The 19080-nt window shown below is 44.5% G+C and overlaps 2 protein-coding genes across 23 annotated transcripts in view; one reads left to right on the plus strand and one right to left on the minus strand.

Annotated features, from left to right (window-relative positions):
• TTLL5 (tubulin tyrosine ligase like 5) overlaps positions 1–16308 on the minus strand; it is a 144140-nt gene extending 127832 nt beyond the window's left edge. For 8 of the 22 annotated variants that reach the window (XR_010472871.1, XR_010472872.1, XM_065063871.1 and 5 more), the window contains exons 1-10: positions 16157–16290; positions 15447–15598; positions 12822–12931; positions 10885–10967; positions 9824–9930; positions 9140–9270; positions 8380–8462; positions 6337–6406; positions 5959–6043; positions 3654–3725 (exon numbers count right to left, since the gene is read on the minus strand). Coding sequence is in view for 19 of the 22 variants with exons in the window: in XM_065063871.1 (XP_064919943.1) it covers positions 3654–3725; positions 5959–6043; positions 6337–6406; positions 8380–8462; positions 9140–9270; positions 9824–9930; positions 10885–10967; positions 12822–12931; positions 15447–15520 (815 nt within the window). In the remaining 3 variants the exon portion in view is untranslated. Of the gene's footprint in view, positions 1–3653; positions 3726–5958; positions 6044–6336; positions 6407–8379; positions 8463–9139; positions 9271–9823; positions 9931–10884; positions 10968–11999; positions 12111–12821; positions 12932–15446; positions 15599–16156 lie in introns of those variants that run through there. The other 14 variants (XR_010472873.1, XM_065063875.1, XM_065063876.1 and 11 more) reach the window with 11 other exon arrangements.
• A 196-nt stretch (positions 16309–16504) lies between these two features.
• ERG28 (ergosterol biosynthesis 28 homolog) lies at positions 16505–19055 on the plus strand. The gene is made up of 4 exons (XM_065063900.1): positions 16505–16759; positions 16923–17013; positions 18266–18384; positions 18554–19055. Exons 1-4 carry the CDS (start codon positions 16627–16629, stop codon positions 18631–18633), a joined length of 423 nt encoding a protein of 140 aa, XP_064919972.1. The 5' UTR covers positions 16505–16626; the 3' UTR covers positions 18634–19055.
• Positions 19056–19080: the final 25 nt, after the last annotated feature.

Genomic DNA, 19080 nt, shown 5'->3' on the forward strand with positions numbered 1-19080 from the left:
CAGCTCAGTTTTGCCTGTTTGGTTGTTTGTTGTTGTTGGGGTGGGGGTTGTTTGTTTGTTTTTTAATCTATTTTTCAAATTCAGTGTAAATCCAACTAAAAAGTGCCTGCTGGGCTAGGACCCTTCCAGTCATGCAGGTTCAGGAATAAGGCAGTCTAAACAGTAGTTTAGGAAAAAGAGTAGGCTATAGAGAAGTCTCCCCAAAATGAAGAGCCATTTCACTGTGAATTCGCCACACTATGTGTCAAGCCCCCATTATGTCTGCAGGCACCAAGCAAGACAGGACCACCAGGCTCCTTTCTGTCCAACAAGGAGGTACACAGAGGGAGGGAAAGCCAGACAGGAAAGTCAGCAAAATGGGGAAGTCTCACAAAAACACAAGCTACTCCTGGTCCCATGTCCTCTTCAGGCTTGTCATTCTCTCCTTGCATGGATGCCTCTCAGAAAAACAGCATAATCCACCAATTCAACAGCTGGCTATAAGAGCAGCCTTTGGACTGCCACATAACTGAACTTGGTGAGCCACCTTCAAAAGCAAGTCAACGTTTGTAATTAAGACTGTAGTTTATTAACAATGCACTTCTTCATACTAGGCTATAAAAGGTATGTCAATAAATATATTCCATCACGTATTTTGGAAGTCTTAGATAAATAAAACTACCTAGACTTTTAACATACGATCAGATGACGGAGTTACACTCTCAGGCAAACCTGGACCAAGCTTGCCAGGACCATCTCTTTCTCCAAACCTGTATCTTCAATGCAAAGGTGCCAGCTATAGTTCTGCAGGCTGTTAATCACAGATCGCCAATCTAAATGATAATTGCCCTTTTCAGCACCAAGTTACTAAATATCTGTGAATTTAACAGATGTACAGCAGTACACTTTGTCTACTTTTTAAAAAATTTGTACTATCAAAGAGTTCAACACCACATTTTTCAGTCCAACAGACAGGGATATTAAGTGACCTAGTACTGCTTTATGCCTTAAGCACAGCTTCAAACTTGTTTCAATCCTCAAGAAAGAGTGAAAAAAAAAAACCAAGCCCACCTCCTCCAAACAGATCACTGAATACCCCCAGATGAATCTATTAGCAGCATTCACTTCTAGAGGTGGCCCAGGCCCAAAACATGCAAGAGCAGGTTTATAGAGTTTTAGGGAGACAAGAACAGTAGTGATGTAACAAGATGAAAACAGAGCACATTCACTGATACCATTCTTAATAACTCTCCAGAAGCCTGACACCTGATTCTGCTGACCTAAGTTTCTGTCCCTATGGTTCTGTCCCTACTAAATACAGCTTATTCCATGGTGGGTGGGGTAGAAATAGTTAAAAAAACTGCTTAACATCAGCGCTTCTTAGTTCTACTCAATATTCTTTCAGGGGATAAACAAAAAAAGCTTTGAGGTCAATATTTTACTGAAAAATTACATTAAAAAAAAAAAAAGAGAACTTTGGCATGGGTAAGCCAGTTATTCAGTACTTCCAGCACACATCAAGCAACAATAGCTGAAGGCTTTGTTACACATCTCTGGGTATATACCCTTCACATCTCCTTCAAAAGAAGCTTTGTCTTCACTCTTCCACATGGAAAGTGAAACACAAGTTACACATGCTGGATCCATAATCCCTTTCTTCTCCTTAGCACTGAAGCCTCAAATTCCACCCTAGATCATGTAATGACAAGTGTAGTTGTACCAAGAGAAATGAAGCCTAAGAAAGTATCCAGTCAGACATCACAAATGTACATTTTGCCAAGTCTGTCCCTTTTAAAGATCTTTACATCTTATGATTTCCTCACAGCATTCCTTTTCTGGTAGAGGTCACCAACTTCACTGGAACAGTCAGGTTCCTCTTCTACTTGGAATATGCAAAGCATAACACAGAAGGGGAACATTACGTTTCAGACAGACAAAGGGAAAAAGAAATTCAAGAGAACAACCCAGAAGAAGTCATCCTGATTACACTTCAGAGACCACCTACCTTCAGAAAGCAAACTCAACACATGGAAGTCACCGTAGCACAACACGAGTCCTAGCAGAGGTCCCCAAAACAGCTTCCTTGGTTGTGCTGGTAGGTTTCCCCTTAGATTGCTTCAATACCACATTTGAATACAGGCCCTAATCTTACCTCCCACTTCTCTGCTACAAATTGCTTCCGCTCTTAAGCGGTGCGTTTTTTTTTCTTTAGTAAAGAATAAAAAACAGCTTCCACTCCCAAAGGTTAAAGCATTCCCCCTTCCCCACACAGCTCAAGTTTAGTCCCAGCTTTAAACCAAAGCATTACATTGAATGAGGCAATAAAAGGGTCTCTCCCAGCACTTCACTTGCACTGTTAAATGGAAGGCACAAAAGCTAAATAGGAAGCCAGAATCCAGTCGCCCCAGATTCTTTAACTCTCACCAACCGAATTTACAAATCCAGGGCACGGGAAAAGCCAAATCGCTAACACTAAAGACCACTAGTGCCATCTGGAGGCCACACAGAAGAGCCTACCTAAAGTTTTCTGTCAACTTCTGCTCATGCTTGAATGCCGTCCTCTAGAGACAGGTTGCCAGCAACTGCTGCATAGACACACCAACTTGTCAGCCATAGATGGGAAAAATTTCAGAGTAAAGATACTGTTTGCAATAAATTTATACCTACCATGTGAAAGCATTCAACTACAAGTGTTGCTGCGAGCTGAAATTGCTCAGGGCATAGCTGAAGTTCCATCACAGAACTAGAGTTACCCTCCAAAGTCAGGACTGTCCTTGGACCAGAGATAGCATCTCATTATTTCCTCTACACCAGTCCTACAGTTGTACTGGTACAGGTGACAGTATCAAAGAGCTGCATTGAGATACCTCATGCCACAGTTAGTCTCCATATATGTGGTAACTCTCAGAGAGAGCTGTAATATGGGATGCAAGTTGAAGGAAAGGATAACTGCCATTATTAATACTGTGGTGTCCTGTACATATACGTTCCACTTGTCATGTATGTGGACACCGTGTGTTGTAGATTTGATTATTGTTTAAACAAATGGAATCTAAACATGTATAAGACTTAAAGATTTTAGAACACTGAAAAGTGACTTGCAAGTACTACTGCAACATGGGATCTTACCAACATGGAAAGCCCAGAATTGTTCAGATGGATGCTTCTGGATGAATACCCAGAAAGAATAATTAAGTTATTCACTCACAGTTGACCACAACAGTGTTTCAAGCTCTAGAGGAGGATATTCTGAATGTCAAAAGAACAAATAAATTCAGATAGCCAGCATCTAAGTTATCAAGTAGGGACACCAGCTCACAAACTCAGATAAATCAGATCATTGTTTCAAGAGACATTTTACCTAGGACAGCCCAGGTCATCTACAGTCTTGCTACCAGTAGGAGCTCCTAGACTATCTTCCAGCAAGGTATTTCCAGGGACATGAAGGATAAAATTATTATTGAGAATAGCAAGCACAAATTTTCTGAGAGCAAATCACATCTAATGCCTCCTGATTGCCTTCTAGGATGACACGAATGGTTCTGGGGACAAAGGGAGAGAAGTGGGAGGCAGGGCTCAAGACTTGAACACTCGAATGGGTCCTGTAAAGCTGGAGGAATGAGCTAACAGAACCCTCATGAACTTTACCAAGAGCAATTGCAAAAGTCTCGTACCTGGGAGGAATAACCCTGTTCAACAGTGAGGTTGGTGGACAGAAAGCAGGTCTGAAGAACAGACAAGCAGTCCTGGTGGACAACAAACCAAATACCAATTAGCAGTTTGCCTATGCAATAATGAAGGCTAACTACATGCTGGGCTGTATCAACAAGAGTGCAGCCAGCAGGCTGAGGGAAGTGATTAGCATCTCTTACTCGTGAGTGCTTAGCAAGCACTGGACACACATCTGGAACATCCTGTCCAGTTACAAGTCCCCCAGTACAAGTATTGACTAAGTGAAGCAAGTCTGGCAGAGAGCTATTAAAATGGTCTGAAAAACATGATGTACAAGGAGAAGCTGAGGAGAAAAGGATTGTTTAGTTTGCAGATGAGGAGGCTATGAATAGATCTAAAAGCTGTATTCATCTCTTAATGCATGGCTAGAAAGACAGAGTCAGACTTTTCAGAAAGGTGCATAGCAGAAGGACAATAGGCAGTCAAATTGCAACAAGGAAAATTCTGATTAGATATAAAACACACACATTCACCGTGAGAATAATCAAATATTGGAACAGGTCATCAGGAAAGACTATGGAATCTCCGTTTTTGAAAGGTACTTGGAACTTTACGGTATAAGGCTGTAGAGTACCTATCAAACTTTGAAGAAGGTCTTGTCTTGAGAGGAGGTTAGACTAAAGACCTCCAAGCCTTCCCTTCCCACCTAAACAATCTGACGATTTTATCTTAAGTGATTCACTAAAAGTTTGACTAGGGTATTTCAGTCAAAGTAATACACTTGCTCCCTTCCTCATTTCCTTTCCTGGATCTCTAATACAAATAGAATTGTTAAAAGAAAAAGTATATGCATGCTCATACACACTTCCCTCCCAAGCAAAACATGTTACTCTACTGTCAGAGAAAAAAGCTATCTATCATGGAACTGGCACACTCACTCCCAAACACAGTAGAACACTCATCTCTTACACAGATGGATTTTTAGGGTTTTAGTAAACTCCCTTGTTACAACAAGGCCAGCAGAACTACCTTTAAGACATTAATGATGGTGCAAATAATATTTTGGAGGCCTACTGTGCACTGCGCATTTTCAGAACATCCAAGAAATCTACTCATATATTCACAATCAACGATCTTGTTTCCCTCTTCACTTTCCAATAACATGCAATATTAGCAACTAACAATTTAATTGCTGATTCCCAAGACAGAAGTCTTGCATACAAGGCCTGTTTAAGGCTCCTTTTCTAAAGTGCATATAGTTGTCAAGTTTTCCACTGACCAAGATGAGCTGCCCCATCCTGTCCTCCTTTAAGGAAACAATCTGTTCACATGATGTTTGCAGGGAGAGGCACATCACAACACACCTGAAGGGGATCTGTTAATCAATTTAAAGGAGGATATTTCTCATGGGAACATAATTAATATACCCTCTTGGATTCAGTATCTGCTTTGGATAAAGCTGGATTCAGTATCTGCGCAAGTCAGAGCCATGCAAGCTTGAACCCTACATATGTTCTTTCTGGCTACATCAGCTGTACTTCTAACACAGATTCAGCACTGCTCAAAACTATTGCAGAACAGTCCTATAATGCTCTTTTCTCAAACACCATTACAGTTAAGCTTCTGGTCTGTTGAAAATTCAGAGGGGTGATTATTTCTAGTTTATTAGTTACTATAGACAGGTGTTCAGCTAGTCTCCTGTGATGAACAGAAACAGCTATTTTGGGTAGATAAGTGTTCCTCATGGGAATCTTAAGTATCTTTCATGGCTTACATGCAAAAGGAAACTCACGTCTTGCAGGGCAAGAACAGTGAACTAGTCTAAACTACACTGTAGAAAATACAAATACCGACCTAAAATTCAGAAAAGCAGTTGAAAGTATTAAAACAAAGGCAAATACAGGCAACAACAGGTCTCCAACTACTTTTGTCTTTAGAATTAAACAGAAATTGAGGGAGTTTAGATTCCCTTCACCTTGGAGGATGGAGAAGGGGCACAAAGGCACCAAGAGTCCCAAGAGTTTCAAGAAGAACCCAACCTTGAGAATGGACATGCCTATGATGGTGTCTCTGGCCATTCAACCCTTAAGAGTCAAAGTCCCTCACTAAAGATCCTATAACCTATAGAAAAATTGACGGGACACAGCATGATGAAGTGTCATATATTAATATTTGAACTCTGCAGAAGTCCCTAACTGGCACTCCCTTCATTTGCTATTGTGTCAGGAGTACAGAGACAAGCCAAGATATCTCTGAATCACTAAGTGCAGATACAAGGTACACAGAGAAAGAAGAAACCTCCCCTACCTGGCCAGTCCTTCTTCGTAGAGATAGATGACAAGTGGATCATAGGATGTAACCAGAACATAGAGGCGCACATCGAATTTGAAATCTGAAACACAGTTGTCAGGAGTCAGTGACTGCCAATATTTTTCAGACATCATATCTAGTTGAAGAATTTCAACAGACCCTGACAGCAATAACCATTATCTGCTACTGACATAGGTGCCTGGAGCTTTCCTAGTTGGAAAGCTTACAGATTTTAAGGAATTCTCTAGCTACATTTTTCTAGTACTAGACAAAGACAGATCACTCAATTATCCAACTACATTCCTGCAAAGGTTGCAGAGATCCTCAGGTGTGAGGTTTGGGGAAGAGAGAACAGCAATTCCTAAGCACACTCACCATCTATGAGCAGGGGGTTGCTGATGTAACGAGACACCAATATGTTGTCTTCCAGGACAATCTGGTTCGGCTACAGAAGAATAGAGAATCCGAGAGTGAAAAAACAGGAGGCTTATTCCATAAGAAGATGACTAGATCAAACCCACCATTTTTTCCAGCCTTTTCCTCCTAAAGCCACTGTGTACCAACAACTATGTCTGGGGACAGAGGAAACAAAACCAAAATACACCACTGTCAGTCACAAGATACATGAGGTAAATAGATCCTAACCAGAAGCCCAGGAATAATTGCATTGCCAAAAAAACCGTCTGTTGAAACTTCCAGATACATGCTCCTTAGAGTAGAATACAGATTTAACTGCCACATGACAACGATGCAAAATAGGCAGGAAAGAACCACATCTAACAAGTGACTGTCGTTCTGTTTGTTTCTCAAGTGTTTAAACAAACATATGGAGGCAGGGTTTAGAAGACACTGGAAGGAATATGCAGCTACAGTTGGCAAGGAAATCACAAGGGAAGAAAGTGACTCTTCAACTTGTGATCTTTAAAGCTAGATCCTGGGCTGGTATCCAGCTTTTTTGCCTACATAAGTAAATACCTTCTACTGAGGTTCAGTTCACAGCAGGGGCTACTGCACCAGGAAGATGCTGCCCTCGTAGCTCAGAACAGAAAGCTCTCTCGCACAAATACACATCGCAGAGTCATTGCAAGAGTTGGAAAAGCTTTTGCTTATTGAAGTGCCTCTTTTGTAACCAGTTTTAACTACTCATGCAAGCAATTTCTTGCCTGCAGTTGCAAAAGAGCCAAGAGAACCCTGTCATCCTGCCTTTATTCAATTTTGCATGTATTCAGCCACATCACCAGCATCATCAGCAGGAAGCCTAGATATGTTAGAGTGTACATATACAACATGAGGGAACAAGCTCAACTTCCCTCAGCACATCACACAAAAGTGACAGCTCATTTTATTTTGCATCAGAGAAATTCAAAGGTTTGTTGTTTTGTTGGGGTTTTGTTGTTGTTTTTAAATACTTTTGTGATGAGATTCCAGAAGACACTCCCTTGATGGCATCACACCAAAGGAAACTGAAGTCTTTGGGCCAAACTAGCTGAAGTGTTTCTGGAACAGATATACACAAAGGGAGATTGGTCCCAGAAGGGTCTTTTCTCCAGTTCATGGACAACTGCCATATAAGCCTGAGCTCATTCCTCTCTTTCAAGCAAAGAAAAAGCTGAGTGCATCTCTGGAAATACTTAACTCATACACTTGGCAAATTGCTCCCTTATTTTATAGGAAATGATCCAAGTAGAGAACAGATGAGGCAGCATGACCCTTTCAGTGCAGGGGAGGCTAAAGGGGTTTGAGTGAATGAAAACAAAATGACTCACCAGTCAGTTTTGCTGCTGAGAATATTTACTGGAATCCCATCATGTGTTTGGCTCCTGCTCAGATGTATTTGTTACCTATGATAACCTAACTCCCTGCAAAGCCCCAAAAGGTCAAAAGACACTATAACCAGCACACTGAATTCAAAGAGCCATCCCTATTACAGCGCACTGGCATTTAGATAACACAGCTCTAAGACTGATACGCACCCTGCTGTGTCACACAGGGCTTCATTTTAAACAGACTTTTCCAGGGTGATGACGGAGAGAAGGGGACTGTCTGAGGACCATTTAGTTCACACAGGGAAACAACCAAGGAGAGTTCTGGGAATCTTCCCAAGGCCCGCCTACTGTCAGCCACAAGGAGAGCATGAAGAAGCACAGCTGCCCAGACTGACTCAGGGAGCATGTACTTGCTCCTAATAAGCTAAGACTTGAAAGTGGGTTGCAAGATAAGCACAGCATACCAAGAAATAGCTTGCTTTTGGTTATGCAGCATAGGCCCAGGCAGGCTTGGCCAGCTGCTCAGGACTGTTGAATTGTCCACCAGTGCATGGCTGAAATCCAGAGCAGGGCCAGTGGCTGCTCCATTGCCTAGGAGCTGGAATAGCTTTGCAGACATTACTGAAGCGCAGTCCTTTTGCTGAACACTTACATTGTTTATCAGGTAGACACCTCGACCCCTGGAAGACGCCACTGGCTTTACTATCCATGGGCCTCTGTCCTTAGAATAGGTATCTGGTTAAAAGAAAACAGCACAAGTAAAAAACCTTTCATTTTGCCTATTCACAGAGGATCAAGAATGAATAATTTTGCCGACAGTAAAAGCTTCAGAGAACTCCATAAGGAGATCTAAGTCAACTTTTCTGATGTTCCACTCTACCCCTTGGGACTCAATTATTGCAGCCCATCCCTGAAGCCCCTCCTGCTGCTCAGATAAATTCATTTCTCTGTCCTATGCCACTTTTTGGCACTTTCCTCTTCAGTACTCCCAGATAGTAGTCAGGCATATAGTAAAGCTGATCATCAACAACAACATAGTGCACCAAAAAAAAATCAAAACCAAACAAAAAAAAAAAAAAAAAAAAAAAAAAAAGCCAAAACAAAACAAAACAAAAAAACAACCAAAAACCAAACAAAAAAACAAACCCCCCAAAAAACACACTTCAAAAATCTCTCAGTTCTGGAGCCTTAAGCCCACATCAGCTTCCTGAGGACTTACGCAGGCATGGAATAGACAGAGTAGAAATTACATTAAACAATCATATGGGCCTTTTCCACTGTCTTTCCAGCTTCCTGTGATTTTGTTGCCTTAACCACTGGCATGATCAACAGGTTGGGATATTAAAAGCAATTCCCTTCCCACCACCCAGTTATTTTGTTTTAGGTCCAGGCATCATCAGCCATTTACTTACTGCAGAAGTCCTGGTACTCTGTAGGGAGGATAAAGGTCTGAGGTAAGATATGGAATGTCTTGAATCCATGAGCCAGCTGCATACGACTGACATTCTTGTATAGTCTGTCCTTTCGTGTCAGTTCATAGGACCTAAGTCCCAAAACACGAGACTGTATCTATTTTTCCCCACATTAAAAATACCCACATTACAGCAACCCTCTGTCCTAGTTACCAATGCATCTGTAGCTCTGCAGATGTCTAAAACCTAACCTGCAAGTACTCTTCAGGTTAGGTCTCTGCCCCATGGCCATATTAATATCCATCCTCATTTGTAACACCTCTTGCAATTCTCAAGACAGACTGAAGCCCAGCAAACTGTTATAATGCTGTTGGTAAACTTTAGCAGATGACATATGACTGTCTCTGTAACCAAGAACCCAAAGCTCCAATTACTTTATTTATACTACCAAATAAAGAAATAAAAAAATCTGTTGTTTGAGCTACAGACAAGCACTTCAACTCACATACAGTCTCCTCAAAACCCAAAAGACCATTTAGAATGAAGACAGCATGTGGCACAAGCCCAGTACATTGGGAATTTGCAGTATTGTGCATACTTTTTTTTTTTTTTAGAGCTATGTATGTTCAGACTTTTGCAAGCCATCACAAAAATATTCAGCAAGACATGATATCAAGGCCTTACCTGGGGAAATGATTGACTTTTTGAATATCTGTAAGGGAACGCAGCAAGGAGGGCTTCAAGTGTGATCCTGTCCACATGAGATTATAATCGCTGCTATTAGGGTGCACCTAAAAAGCAACATAAAAACACCACACACATAGAAACATAGAAGTAATGAAAAGCACCACCACTTGTCCTACAGACTGTGACATCTATGAGACCAAAGTAATTCTAGTTTAAGACAATCGCCTCTACTCATCTCTAATATTAGTGCACTTTTAGCCAGACTCCTGTCCTAAGCTACTGTACAGTGGTGCTTGGAAATAACCCTGTCATATTTTCCTGAACAAACATGTGCTTTTGTTCTTTTTATAGACTGTTTAAACCATTTGTAAAGTGTTCTAGATTTCTTCACAAAGTTTGCGAGACCAATTCCTCAACTTGGCATTATCCAGAAGAAAATGCACCTTGCACACACATCTCTCAAAGTGTCACTAGCTGCATATAGGACATTACTTAGAGCAAAACAGGTGCTAGAAGAGAAACATGAAACACTAAATCAATGCTTCTGTGAGCCTGCAAAGGCTGAGAGATTAAATCCTTCAGACCTTCCCAAAGGTGTGATGTGACACTTTAAAAGCAAGAAGAGAAAAAACACAACTCAACTTAAGCATTCCTTTTTCCCTAATTTTGGAGGCTAAAGGGTAATCCTGTGAGAGAACAAAAGCACAATATATTTCCTGTCTGATGGGCAGAGCATGTTAAAATAAACAAACAAAAAACCACCACCAAACAAACAAAAAATCCTGAGGGGGCCACAGCAAGTTCCTGGTTCTAACCCTGCAGAGTAGGAAAAAAAATCAACCAACCAAACCAACAAAAAACCACCACCACCAACAAAAATACACACAAAATGGAAAAAAAAAACCACACAAACCACACACACACACACACACACAAAAACAACAAAAAACCACAACAAAACAAACCAACAACCAAAAAAACCCCACCCATCACACAAACTTCATCATCATCATCATCACCACCTTCCAACCATCAGATCTCAAGTTTATTGCACTCACCTCGTGGAATCCATGGGCAGTCAGAATGCTTCGAACTAGGCGGCTGTCTGTTCGCACAATCTTATAGGACAAGCGGTAGCGCTCTGTTAAGAGGACACGAGACAAAATACTTGAGTGGGCACTTAGAAGAATAAACCAAAGCTACCTATGCTACCAAAGAAGAGAGAAGAGCACCGTAGCACTCAGCACAGCTGCACTTAATCCCCACTGGAGCATCCACACAGTAGCAGCATGCAACAGGCAAAGGCTGATAGGAAATACCTGCCCATCTCTTGGGGCATTAACTCCAACGATGGCACTGAACTGCATTGCTGCATCACTGAACCCTATCGTATCAAAATAAATTACAGGACAACCTAGCAAATGCCCAGATTTTTTTTTTAACAGCTCTTTATACAGATTGCTTTATAACACTCCAGACTTGATTTCAGTTCTTTCTTCTTTATTCAAAATCACTATTCCTACCTAAAAGTAATCATGCCATATGCCCCTCGTTGACATGGCTAGCTTATATGATCGATTTTAGATACTGAAAACCCAAAATAAAACAATGAATTTTTGTTCACATCTCATCCATCTGCACTGATCTTCCAATAAATAACTACAAAAAAACAGTAGGAAATAAAGTAAATAGGACAAGAACAAGAGAAAAATCACTATCCAAGTAGAAAGTCATTAAAAAAAAGCAGTAAGCATCACTGGAGGTATAAGATAAACAGAAAGCAAGTAACAAGACTAGAAGCCAGTTGCCACACTAAAGGATGTGGCAATCCATAAAAGAGTTCAAAGAAAATAGAGGCAGAAATTGCAATGCTAGAATAAAGAATCACTTGGAAAAGGCGCTTTACGAACTGGTTCAAACTGAGAATATAAGGATGAAGGGTAGATGAAACCTCTACCAATAAGTCTAAAGAAAAGAGTAAGATGTATCTTACTCCGGGACTGGACAAAGCTCAAGGAAATTTAACAGGTTGCACTATTCAGCAGCAGACTTGTTAAACCACAAAAAGCCTCTGCCTCCTGAGAAAAAGCAGGAGAGACACTACACTCCAGTTAGGATACAAGTTACAATTACCATCAGTTTCTGCCACTATTCAGGTATGTTTTTAACTCACATGAAAAGGATCAGGAGCTTCCACATACAAATCACTTTCTCCACCCCTTACCCCAATGAGCCAGAAGCATTTCTGCTTGGATAGGATATTAGAAATGAGAGCACCAATTACCTAAGAAAGGAAGAAGCAAGAGAAGAAGCGTCAGCATCTTCACAAAAAGAAGCAGAGTAGATTTTAGCTTTTCTCCAACTCAGCACATCTAGAATGAGCTCCCAGCTGTACACACCCACAAGTACTAACTCTCATAATCCAGAGTGAGTGTTTATAACAACTCTGCCTCTTATTTAGAGGCTCTCCCTTATTTGACACTAGAGAGGTTTATCTCCTGACTCAAGTGCTGCCAGAGCAGCAATCATTTTCCTTATGGCCTTACTCCCAGTTGTGAGCCTATAGACACAGAGATTTCTTACTACAGCTTACTACTGTTCTTACCACTGTGGGGCTGGCTGCTTTATTTCCCAGTGAACCCTCTCAAAACTCATTGCAACAATTAAGTTCTTAGCTACATAGTAGTAAATTCATATTCTGTTTGTAAGCTTTAGCATGGCCTCCAAGTTCAATTTGCAAGCAGAAAATTACAACTCAAAACACATCAGGACCCAACGGAGGGACAAATATAGACATTTGTCACAACCGAAAGACGTGATAAACATTCATCAACTGACCAAGCATTTCTGAACATCTCAGTGCTCAGAGACAAGAGATGATTGCAATTTCTTTCCTACCATGTCCTATTCCCCCTCACAAAGAAAAGGGAACATCCAGGTAAGAGACTTCCACGTCACACCTTCAGGCCAAAAGCTGGAACATAGTTGCACCCACCTCCAATTAGGCGGAGGTAGCTATCGTTGGTCAGAATGGCTTCAGCATGAAACACCAAGACAGGGACCCGCCTGCAGCCGCCACCAGTCCACCTGATACATGGATGATCCCTGAAATGGCAAGATAGTAGAAGCAACTGCTGAGTCTCAGACACACAGCGGTTACTTACAATGAGGACACATCAATTCTCCATACTTGCCCATGTTTGCCCACCTAGCCTGTGGCAGGACACGGGCAGATAACAGAAGACTGGTAAGGAGGATCATAAACATGCTCAAGTGACTTGGCAGCTGGGATGTAGAAAAATACATATATCATTCTAATTGTTGTCTATCCCTGTGTGTTTGACAAGTAGAACATCTGTGTTCAGATAACACAGGCCTCTGATAGACTTAGAAGCATCATATTGAACATGCCTGAGATTCCTACTCTGCTGAGGGAAAGATCAAAGCACAGGGGTGAACTATGCCTGCGTGAATCCCTGAAGAAAAGCAGGTTCAGCAATCCTCTGGCAAGGACTGAGATCCACGGTGTGCCCCTCTGACAGGGTGCTGCTTTGGGGATCGCCTGGCCAGCAAGGTAATGAAAATAAATTTACTCTCTGCATTTCAGCCCCGGTTTTGTGTTTGTTCCTGTACCCTGCCAGTGCTGACTCACACACACATCCTAGGCACCCTTGGTACTCAGCTACAAACGGAATCATCCAGATCATCCTCTTTTGGGGTTTTTCTTGTCAATCTAAGTTGGAGTTCTGATTTATTTGTATTTATTTTACTGAGTGTAATTTGAAAGAAACCCCATGAATTTTCGCAGCTACAGTTGTCTGGATTTACAGCCTGAAAACAGGATCTATAATTCAGGATAAACTATAATTGCTGGTATCCACATAACCAGACCTTACAATGCAGGATCTGGTCTCCAACTTAAGAACTGCAAATCCCGGTTGCAATCCTGGACTGTGAAGGGCACAAAAAGGCACTCACACAGAGTTTGAGGAACTAGAATAGGCTTGGTTCAACACAACAGATAAACGTGTGCATTCTTGCTTTTTAATTCCTGCCAGATGCAGTGGAATGCAAACCCAGAATTCAGCAATGGTGCTTCCAAACAGCTACTCAAGCTACAGGTTCTGAGATACAGTGATCGGTTCTGTCCAAAACAACAAGCCTGCATTGGGAACTACCATCTCCCTAGAGGAATTAAGGACACACACAAATAATTAACGTGTATTATATGAAAATCTTGAGATCAGAGAAAAAAAACCTGCCATCTCCCTAAGCAAATAAAACTCAGACTGCTTATTACTCACTGCGCAAGGAAAAGGAACCACGAAAAAGTTAACGGAAACAGAGACTGAGAGATTGAAGAGACACCTCTCTATCTGCACAGACAAGAAGAAATATAAATATTAGTAGAGATACACAGAAGCATTAGTCTACAGAATGTGCAAGACCATGGTCTGCCAAGGGTTTGGAAAACCACAAAAGACAGAACACTTCCTACACTTAAAACATAGGAACAGAAATAAAAGAGCAATTTTCTGATGCTAGGACAAGTACTCTCAAGTATAACCTTGGTTCTCTTCACCAAGTTATTACCACTATCACCAAGACAAAATAATTTCATAACACCACCATCTGCTTCCACCACCTCTAAAGAAAAAAAAAAATTAAAAAATCAGCTGCTGGGATGTAATTAGGTGTTCAGACTGGAAGGGACCTGAGAAGCTTCCAGAGTTTACACTACAGGCCAGAGGCTTATATAAATGAGAAATGAGCTGAGGCAACAGGAGGGGAGTTTATGTTAAGCCTGTCCTGAGGATTTGCAGTAAGGCTCAATCCTCCAGGTGACAGTCATTCATTTCCAGCATGACCCTTGGTCACTTGATACAGACACACTACTACAATTATGTTCTAGTTGAAAGCAGTTCTGGACTTTCCCATCCATGAGGCTCTGGAAGCAACATTCCACTAAGTACCTTAAATAACTGCACCTTGCAACCAGGCACTTAGTCACAACATGAACCCAAAAGAAAACTAGCAGGACATATTACAGTAGGTCCAGCTGAAACAGGAAAGGGATTCCACTCTGGGAAAGAATAATGGAGTGACTCCTTCACAAGCAAAGATAAAAGAAGTTACTAAACAAAGATGGAACGGACACTAGTAAGTAATAAGAACTCTAGGAGTTGAGTTCTCACAAGATAGTTTTTAGAAACAGACAAAAAGCATTGCCTATCAGTCTACCATACAGTGCACTCCCATTCTCTGTAGCAAAATAAAAACAAACAAAAAAGTAAAGAAAAAGAAAGGACATTAATTTCCTTCATTTTCCTAAACATCATCAAGGAAGTTTCCAGCTTAGGAACCTGACAGGAAGAGATCAATGAAACTATGGACTTTAGAGTAGCCAAGGAAGAGTTGCACCTCCAACCCTGATGAATATGGTGGTCTTTTAGGCTACAAATGTAGGTAGGCCTGCCCACAGGCTTGAGGTTCAGACCAACCATCTTCCACTTTATTGGCAGGAGGAAGATAAAGAATGCAACTGTCTTTTCAGATTAGTACAAATCCTGCAGGAAGCACAGGGAGATAGAAACAGTTCAGAGGGTTTTTTCCTACTTACTCCAGCCCATCTACATCCTCCTCCTCTGAGGATGAGCCACTTTCCTCCAGATCTCGACCCATCCCAACTGGCATTTCCTCTGGGAGTTTTCATACAGCCCAGCCTCTGAGATTCCTTCCTGAAGATTCAAGAGATCTTGCAAGAGCAGTTACCTGCAATAAGGATTAAAAGCACGAAGACATAACCGAGCAGGACAGCAAGACAAATCAGGTAACACAACTCCCACCTCCTGTCAATACATCATCCTCACAGACCTATCAACAAGCCCGTTACAAACTGTAAATCGCCTCCTTGCCAGGGGAGCGTAGGAAGAAGCATCGCCTTCCAGCAGATTATTCCCCGCCTCGCCGTGAGTCATTCGGGCGCTGAAGCGCGTCCCTGCCCGGCGCTGCCCGCGGCCGCAGCACCGCACCCGCCTGCCCAGGCCCGGCCCCGGGAAGCGCCCGCTCCTCCCCGGCGCCCAGACTGCCCCGCCGCCCGGGGTCAGCCAGACACTCGAACGTCCCCACCAGCCCGGGAACGCCTCTCCGGCCCGGCCGCGCGCAGACGGGAGGCTGGAGCCCGGTCTACGCCCCGGCGGCCTGCGGCGGCCCCAAGAGAAGCAGTAGCGGCGGAAAGGACCCGAGGGGCCGTGACTCCCGCCCCGGGGCCGCCGGACGACTGCCACTCGCCCTGAAACAGCAGCTCCCTCAGCCTTCTGCTCCCCGTACCTGCTCCCGCATTGCCCCGACAGAGCGGCCGAGCAGACACGGCGGCCCGGCAGCCGCAGCCCCTCCCGCCGCTTCCCCGTTACTACAACAACCGACGAGCGACGGCCCCGCCCCGGCCCCAGTGCGCAGGTGCCTCGTACCGGCCCCAGTGCGCAGGCGCAACAGCCGGACCGCGCGCCGGGCCTTCTCTCCGCCCACCGGCGCCGCTGCTCTCTCCTCCCGCACAGTAGGCGAGGCCAAGGAGAGGCGGGACCGGCTCCTGGTGGTGAGGGACTCGATTGGCGGCGGAGGCCTCACGTCAGCGTGGTGCGTATATGGAGCGGCGCGTCCGCAGCCAATCGGAGCGCCAGGCGGCGGCGTGCGCCGCGGGAGCGGGAGGGGCCCCGGTGGGAGAGCGCGGCAGGTGACGGGCTGCGCCGGGCGGTATCCGCGGCGCGGTTGTTGCGGGCAGGATTCGTGCCGCCGGGAGGATGAGCCGGTTCCTAAACGTGCTGCGCAGCTGGCTAGTGATGGTGTCGGTCATCGCCGCCGGGAACACCCTGCAGAGCTTCCGCGACCACAGCTTCCTCTCGGAGAAGCTGTACACCGCCAGCCCCGGCCTCGGTAAGGATCGCGCCGGCCGCCCCGAGGCCTGGAGTCGCCTCCTCAGCGGCTGCTGCCGCACCCGGGAGCCGCCCGCCGCTCCGCGGCGCGTCTGCCCGGCGGGGATGGGGGGCGGCGAGCGGGGCTGCGTGTGTGTCCATGTGCTCCCCCCTTCTCTGCGCAGTGAACGGGCTCCAGGCTCGGACCTTTGGCGTCTGGACCCTGCTGTCATCAGTGATCCGCTGTCTCTGCGCCATCGACATCCGCAATAGGACGTACGTAAAGCAGCACCGGAGAACCCCCGCGGTTTGCTTGGCAGTCACAGCCCGAGCAGCCGTGGCTTAGAGGGCGACGCGGAGGAGGTGGGGAATCGAAAGCTGTCCCTGAGCTTCCCGTAGGGTTGAAAGTGTTTCCCCAAAAAAGCTTAAAGAGCAGTGCGGGATTTGAGTGTTAACAGCTGCTCCCTCTCTTCTGCCTCTGTGGGTAGAGCCTGCACGTTTGCATTTTGTTTCTCAGCTCAGGCAGAAATTCGTAGCTCTGAGAACTTCCTATGTCACACATTTCTGAGCTCCAGCTTGGAAAGCATCTTCTGACGGCATTGCTGCTCTGCTGACATTAAGCAACTGCGAATGCTATGGTCTGGTGCTCAGCACCTCTTTTCCTATGACAGCTCAGTTAAGGACTGTGGCAGGTTGAGAGGCCCCTTGCAGTGGTCTTTACCTGCTGCCTTCTTCCAAGCAGTCTCATCTGCACCTGAAGGCACAGCCCAAGGTGCAGCCTGGTGCTGTGGTGGGAGACAGGCCGTTTCTCTGTGTGGTAACAGGAGTATCTCTGGGAGAGGTTTCCAAGTAGGGTGTTTCTGGGTCTGTGCTAGACAAAGCTTGTGTTGGAGTTTGCTATAACTTTTGTCACTCTGTCCCCCTGCCCCGCAGCAGAATTCATTGTTCACCTGGTAGCATGTCCTTGGATTGCCCAGGCTTGTCTGTGGTAGGGAGATGCAGGGACTCTATTATCTTTTTTTAGGGGTGGTGGCAATGACAATTACCATGAAGTGAATTGTTTCTTGGGATTTTTTATGTTGCATCTCTTGGACCTGTTCTCTTTCACAGCTGTGTCCCCTAGAGGGTAGCAGAGCACAGGTGGGAAGATGTGTTGGGTGATGCAGCCTGGAGTCAGAGAAGTCCTGTTGCCCTAGTTCTCAGCTCATCCAGTTCTTGCTCTATTTCGGTCTGCACATGTGCTTCTGACTTCACTGGTGCCCTGCCCTTGCTCTCCCCTCTTCACCTGCCTTCAAGCCAGATAATGGCTGTCATTTTCAATGTACCATTGAACATGCTGCCCCATTCTCCTCTCAGCTGTTGCCCAGGGAGCTTTTACACCTCAGCAGGCAAGAGACCAAGTGCCCTCTGTGCTGCCACAGTGAGGATAGACTGGGCAGCATGCAGATTTGCCTCTTTTTCCATTCAGCCATGCTCATGCCCACACTATGGGCTATATGATAACCTGGTTCTTTGTGCTCTCCAACAGCCTCTATTACATCACACTCTTCACCTTCTTTTTGGCTCTTGTTCACTTCCTCTCCGAGGTCTTCATTTACCACACTGCAGCCTTGACGATTGGAGTTATGGCACCCCTCATGGTAGCAAGTAAGTAGAGCTCTGGACCCTCCCCCAACAAACTCTCCTTGGAGGTATGACCCCCCAAAAAACCTCTCCATAGGGCTATGAGCTAAAGACAGGGAGGGGATGGTGGGAGGAAACGTCTCATCTCTTGTCCAGCATTTTCCGTACAATTCATCCTGTATCTCCATCACAGGTTTCTCTATCTTGGGGATGTTGATTGGGCTGCAGTACCTGGAGGTAGAAGAACTGTCACAAAACAAGAAAAAAAACTGAAGCTGAGGGCCCTATGTGGATCAGCACTGTCTCCTATCTTCACTGCCAAACTTCTACTAAAGCTCTGCTGAATCAATGTTGGACTCTGTCAATCATTCTTCATTACCAAGTGTTTTCACTTGTCCAGGCAACATTTTGACTGACTGATGCTGAAGACCAAGTCCCAGAGGAGTTTGGCTGAAAGCTTGCGGGGGGCAGTGGGTGGCTGCCACCCTGGAGGACAGCAAGGAATGTCCCAGGCATGCCTAGAGCATTAAGGACTTCTCTCCCAGTGTACCTGCAGGGAGGAGGTGTACAGCTACCCCGGATCCACTGAACACTTCAGACTGGAAAGAGAGAACGTGTGTTATCCCCACACCGTTGTGTAACTTGCATGTATGTGTTCCTCAGGGGCCATTTCTAATAAATGATGGAAAACTGCAGGGCGCTACGTCTGTCTTTCTGCTA

The sequence above is a fragment of the Columba livia genome, chromosome 5, assembly GCF_036013475.1.
Source record: "Columba livia isolate bColLiv1 breed racing homer chromosome 5, bColLiv1.pat.W.v2, whole genome shotgun sequence".
Classification (NCBI taxonomy): domain Eukaryota; kingdom Metazoa; phylum Chordata; class Aves; order Columbiformes; family Columbidae; genus Columba; species Columba livia.